This window comes from Plasmodium brasilianum, chromosome 7, assembly GCF_023973825.1.
Source record: "Plasmodium brasilianum strain Bolivian I chromosome 7, whole genome shotgun sequence".
NCBI classification, from domain to species: domain Eukaryota; phylum Apicomplexa; class Aconoidasida; order Haemosporida; family Plasmodiidae; genus Plasmodium; species Plasmodium brasilianum.
Window position 1 is genome coordinate 1,286,260 of NC_090120.1, and position 14,269 is coordinate 1,300,528.

The following is a 14,269-nucleotide window of genomic DNA, read 5'->3' on the forward strand; positions in this document are numbered from 1 at the left end:
TAACAGGTCAAGCAGTATTATGTTTTTCAAAAAAATAGCCTAACTGGACAGGGAATTAAAAATTTCTCTCCTTTTTTCATTCAGCGCTGAATATGAAAACTGAATGGAGCTATCATCAAGTATTGATAAACTAATTTGAAAAATCTTTTTAAGGATTTTCTTTTCTTCGTATTCTTCTTCATTTGTTATGTAATTTTTAGAAATTAATTCATAAATTTCAACAACTTTAATTAATATAGGAAAGGCAATTCTCGATAAGTTCAATAAATTTTTATTATTTTTTAAAAGCAACAAAAGAAAATTTGCATCCCGCAATAATAGTTTATTTATCCTAAAAATTAAACAAAATAGTTAAAATTTATTCATGTGAATATTCGTCAAGCCCGATATATTATTGTATGCGCATCTTCGCTATTCACAAGTATGTATAAATAAAAATATATAAATATATATATATATATATATTTATATGTATGTAACATACTTGCATATATGTATGAATGCATACTGCCGCAAAGTTATTTTAAATTTAACCTGCTATCAAGGTATAACACTGAGTCCAAATATGAACACAAGAACTTTATTGCATACCCGCTCTTCTTCATAATCTCAACAATCATTTTTTGGGAGTTTATCACATGCTCGTTTTTTTCTAAAAAAGTTAAAAAGTTTGTTATGACGTGTGGCAATTTTTTTTTTTTTTTCCGCTTTCACAAATGTTCATGCGTGGAAATCGTATTATGTATGTATGTGTGCAAGAATGCCTGTACGCGTACATATATGAGTTCTTACTTATGCTGAAGAATTCGTAAAGAATTGCAAAAAGCTGATGATTCAGTAAATATAAATAAAACTTGTTCCGTTCAAATAAATTAGCATTATTTAAAATATAGAAATGAGTTATAAAGCCCTTGATCTCCAGTTTTTCATCGCTCTCGTTTTTGCTTAATATCTGCCTTTTCCTATGGGGAGAAAGAACAATAAAATAAAATATAAATAAAATATAAATAGAATATAAATAAAATATAAATAAAATAAAATAAAAATAACAAATAAATAAATTAAAATTACGCATAAATGTCCTGTATGCATAGATACGTACACGTAAAAAAAAAAAAAAAAAATCATAACAGCAGTTTCGTACTGCACAATTATAAAATATTCTTTCCCTTTTTTATGCCTCTTCTTATTACATTATATCCATTGTTTTGATTAAGAGTCTGCAATAGTTGCATACAAAGACAAGGAAGGATGAATAACTGTTGTCTGTAAAGTGAAAATAAAATGATTGAAAAATGATTGAAAAATGATTGAAAAATGATTGAAAAATGATTGAAAAATGATTGGAAAATGATTGGAAAATGATTGGAAAATGATTGAAAAATGATTGGAAAATGATTGGAAAATGATTGGAAAATGATTGAAAAACATTTTGTGCATTTGCGGTGGCTGATACGATGCCATACTCAGCGCTATGCGTAAAGGGCTGAGAAAAAAATAATAATAAAACTGTGTAAATTTTTTTTTTTTTTGTTAAGTACCTATTGAGCATATCCTTAATTTACGGAAGACAAAGGATAAAAGTTGTGACAGCTTATAAATGAGATGAAATAAAAGAAAAATTATTTGCGTTTTACTATATATGTAAGCATTGTCTAAAAGCCCGTCAACATATTTAATCAAATGAATGTATATATTAGTAAAATGAGAAATGTTATTTAATTTCTGTTTTCGTAATATTATAAGTGATAAAAATTTCTTGTTGTTACAAACAAAATATATTAATGTCATTATATATATGTTTGCTAGGTATATGAAGTTTTTAATTTCTTTTTCCTCTTTGTATGTTTTAATAATAACGTTATCGATATATATTAATATGTGTGCTACATCTTCATATAAATAATCTAGTATACTACATATATTTTGAATTACACTTTTGTATTTCAAACATATATACACTGATTTCATATGATCACATTCTACTAATATCTTGTTATAGTTAAATATAAAATCGTATATAATTATACAACTTCTTTTATTATTTTCCTCTTTAAAATTGTAAATAACGTTCTTTAAATTTACAGACAAAAATAATTTAAAGAAAATAATTAAATTAGATATATTGATTATATCCTTATTTTTCCTCACCCCTCTTTTCATTTTACATTCCTTATTCTTTTCCTCTATTTTTAGCAAGACCTTCTCCCCCTCTTTATTATTTGCAGAAAAGCTGATATGCACATCTTCGTTATCGCCAGTGCGTTCATATATACTGTCCGTTAGTTTGTTTGTATTATTTTTAGCTCCATTTATCTTATCACTTACTGCACCGTTCATCTGATCTCTTTGTTTTTTTTCCCGTTTCATATTGAAAATTTTCAAAATAAAAATACTGTAGAGAAAAAATTTGCATTCGTCATTGACTTGACAGAATATACGATGGACCTTAATGTTTTGAAGAGTCTTAATAATTTTTCGAAGAACTGGATTGTTACAATACATGGAAAACTTTCCATTCGTTAAAAACGATACGAATATATATTCTATTAAATCTAAAAAGAAAATATTTATTGGTACGACACCGCTGTTTTTGTTAGTACTGCTAAGTAGTAACTTTTTGACAAACTTCTTAAAAACTTTTAGCGATTTATTGAAGTTGTTTTGTACACTGCGGACGGAAGGACCCATGATTCTATCATTGCTACTGCCCCTCCTATCGCTGCTTTTTTGTATATGATTTATGAGATACGATATGTCGTCCTCGTCTAGAGTGACCTCGTCTTTTTTTTCTTCTGCCTCTGTCAATAGCTTTTCGTGAATTAACAAAAAATATTTGATAAAAAAAATAAAGCAATTTTTTATTTTTTTGTTCCTATTTTTTACCATATTCGAGTTTTCCCTTTTACATTTCTTTCCTACATTACTGTGCGTATTGTTGTAGTGGTCAGCATCAGAATCGCTGCTAGAATAGTGTAATGTGTTCTTCTTTTGAGGAATTTCCTCTTTCCCTTTTTCGTCCTTTTTCGTTAATTTTTTACTATTTTGAGTACACGTGCAGAATTCGGCAGATGGTCGTTCAACATGTAATTGAGCTTCTTCCTCCTCCTCCTCCTTCTCCTTCTCCTCCTTCTCATCATTTCTTTCACCTTGCTTATTTATAAAAATGAAAAAGATATGAAAAAAGAGTTTTAAAACAAGTAAATTTTTCCTACTCATATGTCTTTTGTTTGATATATACTCTAACTGCTTTTTAAAAATATTAAAAGAAAATTTTATAAAATGAGAAAATGTGACTTTGTTTTCTCTTCTTTTTATAGAATGTAAATTCTTAACAAAGCAATGTAAAATATTAATCAAAATATGTTCATAATAAATATTATAATTTTTAAAATTTTCGAAAATTTTACATAACAGTGTATATAAATTGTCTTCCATATTTTCTATATCATTAAATAATAAAAATAATTTACTTAAAATGCATACATCTTTATTTAAATAACTATCATCTTTACTTTTTTTATTATTATTTTTTTTTACATATATGTCGAAAGGCACTTTAATTTTTTCTGAACGTTCAGAAAATATTAACATCATTTCGTTGTAATAAGTGCAAACATGTTCAAAATAATTTTCCTGCTTTACAATCACCTTATTACTCAGATTGAATATCTCATACCATTTATTATTAACAATATACTTTTTATTCTTTTTAATTAACTTATTAACATATGCTGTTAAACATGTTTCTTCCCTCCTTTTGTCAAACCTTTTTTTATAATATTTTAATTCTTTTTTTTTTTCCCTAAAATTATGCTCTAAATTGTTTATAAGTAAAATGTAATGCAACGTAAAAAGTTCAGCAAATAGTTTACACAATTTTTCCTTATCTTGAATCATAGAAAAGAATTCAAAAAAAAAGCTATAATCTCGTTCATTTTTTATTATATTAATATCAATAAATAAAATGCTTATAAAATTTAAGTAAACATTTTCTAACTCCTCTTCTCGATTAAATCTTTTCATTAAGTATATGTAATTGTATATAAAGAAGTACGATATATACTTGCAAATTCTCTTCTTCATTACATATGAATACTCGGAAAGGGCGTTTTTCTTCAACACGTTCGTGAGCTCCTGCAGGTAAGTAAGAAGTTTTCTCTTGTCTGAAAAAAAAAGAAATTATGTAGAAGACCGGACATAGAAATATGTACAGATATACAAATGTACGTAGCACATACAGAGGGATATACGAATATACGTACATACCATAGAGATAACATAAACACAATCCTATGCCCGTTCTGTAAACAAACACTGTGTTTGTTCAAACAAGCAGGGGGTACGGGACCTAACACAAACATATCCATATACAAACATATATATATGTATATATGTGTATACATGTATGTATTAAGTGTTGTCCGCTTTTCATGTACCCTCCCCTACACTCGCTAGTCGTAGCTAGCTGTTACCTGTCAAGTGCACCTCATCACAGTAGATATAGAAATACATCGTCTCCAAAAGGATCTGTAGTAGGTCAAAAAATTTGTACACTGTATTATCCTTAACATATTCATCGTAAGTTTGTTCAATATTATAAAAACAGTTCTCTAACATATTTATTATTACTCGAATATTTTCTTTAGCTGTGTTTGTGTCTATGTCTATGTCTATATCTGTGCCTGTGCCTGTGCCTGTGTTTATGCTTTTATCTGTCGAACTATTTAACAAGGTATACATGGTTAGTCTACTTATACTGTAATTAACAAAAATAAATATATAAAGACTGTAGAAAGAATCATAATAATTTACATTAATAATATTTCCCTTAATCTCTTCATGGAAAATAATTATATTTCTTTTCTTCTGTAGATACAGCTTTGTTATTTTCTTAATAAAATTTAACAGACTATTGTTTATATTGTTCTTATAAATACACATCAGGTAGGAACATAATATGTATTCCATCGTTTCAATATTTACAAATGCAGCTTTATATTTTTGTACTAAACTAGCGAATGAACAATGATCCTCCTCATTACCACCTGCAGGAGAAGATAGCACGGACGGCTGCATTGTATACGTCGGTGCGTGCGTCGAAGGATACAGCATTGAAGTTTGTTGACCATTTTGTACATGCAATACTTCGATCGATTTGGTAGGATTCAAATTACTTTTCAGAGAAAGAAAAATTTGACTTAATAAATTGTCCAAATTCTTTATGTGATATTCATATAGTTCAGCGAAGTAACACAAAAAGTTTATAGATTGGTCAATCAGTTTGTCCATGTTATCTCTGAATACGTGTACAAACACTGGGGTTAGCAAAAATTTAATTGTTCTCACGGGATTCCTCTGCTGAGTCCGCATCTGCTTCTGTTGCTGCGCCTTCTGTTCATTCCTCTTTTTTTCGTTTGTGCCCCCACTCACCACATGATTATGTAGAAACTCTAGCAGCTTATTCAAATTAGATGTGTTTATATATGAACATACTATATTTTTAATAACGTGGTTACTCATGTTAAGTATGTAATGACTTGTAAATACATTTATATTTGTGCATCTACTGTAACTGTTTATCCTTTTAATAAATGAAAAGAATGTTGAAAAGATAAAAGTACGAGTGCTTGTTTCCAGGTATACTATATTCATTAGATTAACTAGACAAGTGTATATTAAATAGTTTATATATATAACAAGTTTTCCTTTTTTTTTTCCTTTCCTTTGCCTATTATTGTTGAACAAACAGAAAAGGTGAACTACTTCGTTATCATCATTATGATTGTTACTTCCTCTTTTTCGATTTCTTTTACATGTGCTAAAAACATTCTTTAGTTTGTAGTTGTATAATAATAGATGTGGTTTTCCTCTTATGTACATTTTTTCATATTTATCACCTGAATTTGCAATATGTTCTTGACCATTATTATTCTCTTTGCATTCTTTTATAGTTTGTTTATTCTTTTCATACAGCGAAAGATATGCAATGCTTGAACATACAAATATATATTTAACAAAGTGAGCTAGATTAACAAATAGAAATATATCTCTTTTTATAATATTTTTTTTTTTTAAAAAATTTAAAAATTTATAAATTAGTTTAGAGTAGTCTATTAAAATGTGTATATTACTATACACTTCTTTATTTTGGTTTAAATCAATATCTTCCTCAAAATGGCAAAAGGAATACGGTATTTTCATATTAATGCTTTTAAAATATTCCACTTCCTTTGTGCGGATAGCACTCTGCGTCATGTTTGCATCTTCTTCTGTTGCTGCATCTGTTGCTGCTTCTGTTGCTGCTTCTGTTGCTGCTTCTGCTTCTGCTTCTACATCTACAGCTATGGTGGTTACTTCTAAATCTGTTTCACTCTTTTCTTCACGTTCTCCGTTTCGAACTAATTCTAAGTCCACGGAAGCACCGATGTCTCCATTTACTTGCATGATATTATCATTTTTTCCCTTTTTCTTTTCCTCCATTTTGTTTTTTTTCGACTTGTTCATTATATTTGCAGTACAGGTACCATCTGTGTTTTGCTGTATCGTATTTGTAACAGTATTGTGAACACATTTTCCTCTGTTATAAAAAAAGACATTAGCGTTAAATAATTTCATATAATAATTTTTTAACAATTTTGTATATATGGTTAATTCGAAGTGCGGTATTAATAAAAATAAAAAAAAATAATTTTCCAAATATGGTGAAGTAGATTTCCTATTATATGTCATAAAAAAATATTTCATTATTATGATAAAACATTTAATGCATCCTTTAATTTTTGAAATATTTAGATATTTGTATCTCTCATTCATTTCTTTGTCATTTTTAAAAAAATATCTTAATTTTTCTTTTTTATTTTGTGTTATATTAAATGAACAATTAAGGCTATTTCTTTCATAATCAAAAGAAAAACATGGTTTATCATTCGATATTTTATTTAAAAGTAAATAAACTGTTTCAATTATTTTTTCATTCTCTGAAAAATTTAAAAAGGAGTAATTCATTCTAAACCTATATTTACTACATATGTATGACGAATATATATTTTTAAAATAAGATACATCAATATTTTCTATGCTCATAACAACTATTCTTTTTATATTAAACTTCATCTGGTATAAGTTGTCAATAAGGGAGGTACGTGCATTACTCGTACGGACATTACTGGTGCGTCCTACGTACCTACTTCCATGTGGACCCCCAACAGCCTCTATATAATCACATACATAACAGTACAATGCAAATAAATTATTGTAAAAGGCATATATTTTTATATCATCCGATGACGTTTTTAAATTTCTAAAATATAAACTAAATATATTATTTATATATATAACTAAATCGTGTATTCTACTGTTCGAGTTGTATGTTTTCTCACTTGAGCAGAATTGTTCAACATTATCTTGTCCCTTTTTCCTCCTTTTATTAAAATTTGTAACATTCAGTGGGCTAACCTCCTTTTTATAGTTTCTATCAACTATTGGCAGTTGTTTACCTTTTTTACGTTTTCTCTTTAATCGCACGCGTTGCGGAGCTTGTCCCAGCCTACTTGGGTCTGCATCATCATCATCATATTCGTTATCACGTTTGTAATCATTCTCGTCATCGCTTTGTCCATCCCTTAGTCTATCATTTTGTTCCTCAATCTGATGATCGTTTCCCCCGTTAGCTCCTTCATCATTCCGCTTCTCAGCACTACCCAGTGTGTAGACCACCTTCCTCCGAATGCAATACATATTTATATTACAGAAATTTCGTATAAGCAGAATAACGGCATCAAACAGCATGTTAAATAAAATGTTTACATTTAAATTGGGTCTTCCAGTCTTACTAATTAGAGATAGTATATTGCTGACAATTTTTATTTTTATCTTATCATTTTTTTCTAATATATAATTTAAATTTAACCAAGTTAAAATTCTATCTAGAACTATAGTTTCTACACTTATGTCATTACTTGTCAATATTTGCAAAATTTTCAAAATTAATTTATAATTATTATTGTATACAAGTTTTAAATTAATACTTGATAATATTCCAACGTAGTACTCAACATTATTCTCTACATCTTTTCTTTCCATGGACTTTTTTTTTTCTTTGAAATTTTTTAGTAAATTTTCAATGGGATATCCCCCCAGTGAATTGTAGCAACTTAGGTCATTCATGTTTTCTATAATATACACAAAAAGGAAGAGCGAAAAAGGCAAACATAAGTACGTGTTATGCACATGTATATATATATATATATATATATATATATATGTACACATACATGTACATATACATGTACATACATACACACGCATATATATACATGTAACACAAGGACAGGTATAACGTAAATGAAAAACAAATCAAACAAAAAGCGCTTTACAGTTGTTCAAATAAAGCGTCCACTTGGCAAATAGACGATCGAGTCCGTTGATTAACAAATTAGTTGTCGGACGAAATAACATAATACCTTTAAGTACATTCAAGCATATTTTTTTGCATAAAAATTATTTTATATAAAAACAAAAATAATATAATAACAGGATGCTCATATTTTATTTTTTTTGAAAAAAGTAAAATAGCTATTCACTACATGCAAATAAAATAAAGTCCATAATGAAATGGAAATTATATTATTGTGCCATAATATACATGTAATTAATATGATGCTAAAATAATGAACAAATTAATTATAAGCAAATAATAAGAACAAATAAAAAAACATCAAAAAATGATATAAATTGCAAGGATGCTCATATTAAAAATTAAAAGAAGTTAAAATTTAAAAAACGTTAAAATTTAAAAAACGTTAAAAATTAAAAGAAGTTAAAATTTAAAAAACGTTAAAATTTAAAAAATGTTAAAATTAAAAAATGTTAAAATTAAAAAATGTTAAAATTAAAAAATGTTAAAATTAAATAAAATTAAAATTAAAAAAATCTAAAATTTAAAAAAGTTAAAAATAAAGTTAAAAATGACAAATGAAAAATTTTAAACCGTACCAATTTTAATATTATATTCCCATTTCTCATATTTAAGAAGCGATCAAAAGTTTGTAGAAATCCCGCTATGTTCTTATTCATACATAATTATATTTATTAAACAAGTATTAGGTCGTATACAATTTTGCTTTTCATTGTTAATCTTTGTTATTGCACTTATGGCTCTCCCAATATGTTAACCTAAAAAAAAAGTTAGAACGATGTAGCTCCTGCTTGAAGTCTACGCAAAGGTGAACATGCATATGCGAATGTAAACGTGCAAATGTAAATTTGTAAATGTATGTATGTATGTACGTATGTATGTATGTACGTATGTATGTATGTACGTATGTATGTATGTACGTAAGTATGTATGTATGTATGTATGTATGTACGTATGTATGTATGTATGTATGTATGTTTGTATGTATGTATGTATGTATGTATGTTTGTATGTATGTATGTATGTTTGTATGTATGTATGTATGTATGTATGTATGTATGTATGTATGTATGTATGTATGTATGTATGTATGTATGTATGTATGTATGTATGTATGTATGTATGTATGTATGTATGTATGTATGTATGTATGTAAGTATGTACGTATGTACGTATGTACGTATGTATTCACGTATGCTTGTATTTTTTTTTTTCTGGCTCATTTTTCTCCCTTTTTTGACCCTTTTTTTTGGCGCGTTTAAAATTTGATTTACCTGACTTGATCAGAATATAATTTTGTAATTTATAATTTGTAATTTATAATTTGTAATTTATAATTTGTAATTTATAATTTGTAATTTGTACTTTGTAATTTGTACTTTATAATTTTGCAACTTTACAATTTTGCAACTTTACAATTTTGCAGTTTTGTAATATTGTAACTTTGCAATAATTTAATGTTGTAAATTTTTTTTTTTTTCCCCTTTTTATTTCTTTACGAACAAACATTGCACATAACGTAAAAAAATGACTTTGCTATTTTGTAGAAATATACGCTAACCATTTTAAGATTATTATTACGAAGAATACACGTGTTACATCTTTTACATCCTGTTAAGATATACTGTGTGCTATTTATAATACCAGGAAAATGATATGAGTGTACTCATGCTAATACAGCAGAAGTATATTTTTATGTGTATATATTTTTAATTTGTTGAAGTATGCACGTTAACTAATTTTCGACTTTTTTTCAGTAAATTTAATACAGTACTTTATAATTTATACTTATGTATATAATTTTAGAGCTCAGTTAATAAGAAAAATGACAAAATGAAAAGCATGAAAGAAAAATAAAATGAATGTAAAAATAGCGAAAAGTGTAATTGGAGGTTACAGCTTCTTCTTTCAGAGGATAGAATTTATTGCCACTGAGTCTCTTATAAAAAATTCTTTTTTAACAAAAGAGTATTATGACAAAGCCAAAAAAAAAAAAAAAATTGATCTTTTTGATTTTATACCTCCAGAAAATTTCCTTTCGTCTTATTTTCAAAAACTGGATAAATGTTATTCGAATCCTCGATCAATATTGCGGTAAGTCCTATGAATTTTTTTTTTTTTTTCTTTAATATTTACTGTTAGTCTGTGCTGCGTAATTCGTATTAGTGGTCATTTTGCTTTATACCCACGTACATACATACGTGCACATTTACATATATATATATATATATATATATATATGTATGTATACTTACGGTAGCATGTAATATACATGTACACGGTGCGCACTGACGCTTCAATCATCCTTTTCCTCTAACAGGCTGTACAAGGAGTACATTGAGAAGGAGGATTATCCAAATTACAACTGGCTAGTCAGATGCTTTTGCCAGCTAGCTAATGTATTCGGCTTCAACTCCTTCTGGAGTGTTAAGGATAAAGAGGCAATACATGAGCTGAAGCTGTTTAAATACTTGGTGTATGATTTAATTGAACGGAAAGAGCTAATAAAGGCTAGACATTGCCCAAGATTGCTTTATGCTATGTGTTGCTTAGATTATAGATGTTATTTTATGCTACCTACTATTTTAGAAATAATCGAAATGAACATAGAGAAGTACCGAATACCAACATTGTGTATGGTTAGTTTTTCCTTATCTTACTTAGGATTAATAAATAAGGATATACAGTTTGGGTCCGTTAACAACTTATCAAGGAGCTATAATGTAATAATAAATGTAATGAACAATATATATGAAAGAAGAGAAGAAGCGAAGAAAGACACGACAAATTTCTGTTGGTCCTTATTAGCCTACGTTTTAGTCATAAATAATTTGTATACATTTCCTTTAAGGAGTAGCTCTGACAATAACATCAGTGATGAGGGTAGCACTCGTGGAAGTAGCTTCTTACCTGAGGTTTTAAAAAACGCATGTATGTCCTTAACAAAAGAGAATATATCAGAGAGCGGGTGGGTACAATACTTTTTATATATAACATTGTACTGTTGTGATATTGAAAAACCAAGTAACGAGTTGGAAATAAAAGAAAGTATTCCTTTTTTTATTCAAGAATATTTACATTTGAAATGGTTAGACAATATTTTAATAACTGCTCAAAATCAAGGCTCGGAAAAAATTCAACTAGAAATGGAAAACATCATTCAGAAATTGCATCTAAAAAATTTTTTTATTAATTTATCAGTTGGAAGAAAAATAGATGAACAGCATTGTTTTTTTACATCTCACTTTTACAAGCCTTTAAATTTATGTATTGAATATGACTACTTTCACCCGATTGGTATGAACAGACCATTAATTAATGGTATCATTTCATTAAAAAATCGAATTTTTAAAAAGTTAAATTATAATGTTGTCAATATTCATAAATGTTATTGGGACATCCTAACCAATGAGCAGAAAGAATTGCAATTAATAAAAATTTTAGATGCTTTTCAAAAAGAACAAGAAAAGAATAGATATAATGCAAAAGAACTCTATCAAGACAAATACTTCAATTCAGATTTGCTGCACTTGAAACATAAACGGATTAAGTTTCATACATGGCCACCTGAAAACATAACAATTTGACGGGGTAAACAAAATACAATCAAGTTGGTACTCATATCTGCATGACCTAGTCCCGATAACCAGAGCTCTTATGCTTGTAACTACTACTTTCGTTTCTTCGTTCATGTTACGATGATGTACATAGATTTATGGGGTTCCATTTAGCTTTTACCAAGGCTCATTTATAGCTTATATCTTTGCGTATTTCATTATGACTTTTCTTCCTTCTGATCCCCATAGTCCTTTTTTTTTTTGTACATATTTTTCTTATGAAAATAACGTTAAATGTTTGCACCGTTTTATATGTAAGTCAAAAATTTACGCCATTATATATATGTTAAATATTTACACCATTATATATATGTCAAAATTTTGCACCGTTTTATATATATATGTCAAAAATTTACATCATTATATAAATGTCAAAAATTTGCACCCTTATATGTGTATGTCAAAATTTTGCACCGTTTTATATATATATATAGGTCAACATTTTGCACCGTTTTATATATAAATCAAATTTTACAAAAAAAAAAAAAAAATAAAGAGTACTTCCCCTATTGCAACATTTAGTGCCTCATAGCAAAGGGGACATTTTTTAATTTTCAAAATTAACAGTCAATGACGGGAATTTTTGCTTTAGTCTTTCTGTTATTTCGCTTCTGATATTGAATGGTATATTTACTTCTTCACTTTCGTTGTCCACATTTTTGAACAACAGGGAAATGGAGTTGTTAATTTGTTCCTTGTTGTGCACCACATTTTTAATTATCACTTCCACTTCTGCAATAAATGAAAAAAAAGAAAAAAAGGATAAGAAAAATTAATAGCAATTTGTAATTGTTTAATTTGACCATGTTTTAAATTGCCTTTTTTTCGTGGCTCCTCCTGTACGCATTTTGCTACGTTGCATATATATGTATATGTGTATGTATATGTACACATATATATATATATATATATATATATATATATATATATATATATGGACATGCACGTATATACGTGGGCGTGTGCCCATGCTGCAGTACTAACGCTTTCAAAAAGCGACACTTAAGGAGGTAATACTATTTTTCCCTTGTTGCCCCTCCAGCAACTTTGACTTAGGCAGTTAAGTATGAATGTAATGATTGTTTAATTTAACTACGAACTTACTTAGAAAATCAAAATATGGCTTTAGATCATTTAAACAATTCTGCACATTTTCCTTATTTATTTCATCAAAATTGGTTATTAATACATTTGGCTCTTCATTTTTTTCATTCCGGATATACATTTTTAACGTTTTTTTAATAACCTGAGAAACAGTAACACTATTTGAGCTACAAGTAACACAATTCCCCAGCAGCCTGATATACAGATCATTATTTTTTATGTCTACTAATTCAACATCACCATTATCTATTTGTAATTTTGGTCTTATTAAATTTAATACCTTTTCAACATTTTCTGGGGTTAACTGGTAATGCAACCCTTCATCATTTTCCTTTCCCGATGACAATATTTTGAATTTGGAAAATTTTTTTTTATTTTGTATATTTGTTTTATTCCGCAATATATTTAATGTGTCGTTGTTAAGGAGATCTTGATTTGTGTGTACAAAAAGAAGACTCGTTTTCGTGTGTTTCAAGCTGCTTATGCTTTTTGCACTGAGGCTGTACATAAAAAAAAGTACCTTTACGAGGAAAAAAAGCTGGTTCATTTTTACGACACTAATGCACTTATATGAATATAAGCAGATGTTTATGTGTGTGTGGGCAAATATATATGTGCTTATAGGATAATATGTACATACATACAACCCAATACGTATGCGTATGTATATACATTTACATATACATGTACTTGTAGGTACGTATGTATGTGTGTATATGTACTTATATCTCCTCAAATAAATACAACTGAAAATATCAATTCTAGCAATGAAATGGAAATACAATAAATTTTCCCCAATTTGTACATATAAAATATGCGCATCAAAATAAGTCAAAATTTCTTAGAAATTAAAAGATTAACTGTTCAGAATTTTTTTTTTTTTTTTTTTTTTTTTTGTTTCCCTTGTACAGGTAATAAATAGCGCACCTTATTTTTTTTGCATGATTATTACCAATCTTCTAAATAGCACGAGTGCGTGGAAAAAAGAGGACGCGTTTTTAAAAAAATAGAACTCACTTAAAAGGGAATGATAGAGAAGGAGAATCAGAAAACGAACAGCCTTTTCTGAAAACTGATTAATATGTATGTATATATTTACATATGTATGTATATACCTATTATATACGTT

General features: G+C 27.8%; 3 protein-coding genes across 3 annotated transcripts; 1 reads left to right on the top strand and 2 right to left on the bottom strand.

Annotated features, from left to right (window-relative positions):
- Nucleotides 1–39: 39 nt before the first annotated feature.
- Nucleotides 40–8,169, bottom strand: MKS88_001997 (uncharacterized protein; the record flags this gene model as incomplete). Its single annotated transcript, XM_067214972.1, has 6 exons — nt 40–331; nt 535–652; nt 793–962; nt 1,194–1,266; nt 1,542–4,166; nt 4,476–8,169. The coding sequence occupies 6 exons, from the start codon at nt 8,167–8,169 to the stop codon at nt 40–42; spliced, it is 6,972 nt and encodes a 2,323-aa protein (XP_067074296.1).
- A 2,108-nt stretch (nt 8,170–10,277) lies between these two features.
- Nucleotides 10,278–12,006, top strand: MKS88_001998 (uncharacterized protein; the record flags this gene model as incomplete). The annotated part of the gene is made up of 2 exons (XM_067214973.1): nt 10,278–10,513; nt 10,740–12,006. 2 exons carry the CDS (start codon nt 10,278–10,280, stop codon nt 12,004–12,006), a joined length of 1,503 nt encoding a protein of 500 aa, XP_067074297.1.
- A 577-nt stretch (nt 12,007–12,583) lies between these two features.
- MKS88_001999 (uncharacterized protein) lies at nt 12,584–13,687 on the bottom strand (the record flags this gene model as incomplete). The annotated part of the gene is made up of 2 exons (XM_067214974.1): nt 12,584–12,768; nt 13,141–13,687. 2 exons carry the CDS (start codon nt 13,685–13,687, stop codon nt 12,584–12,586), a joined length of 732 nt encoding a protein of 243 aa, XP_067074298.1.
- Between the last annotated feature and the right edge of the window lie 582 nt (nt 13,688–14,269).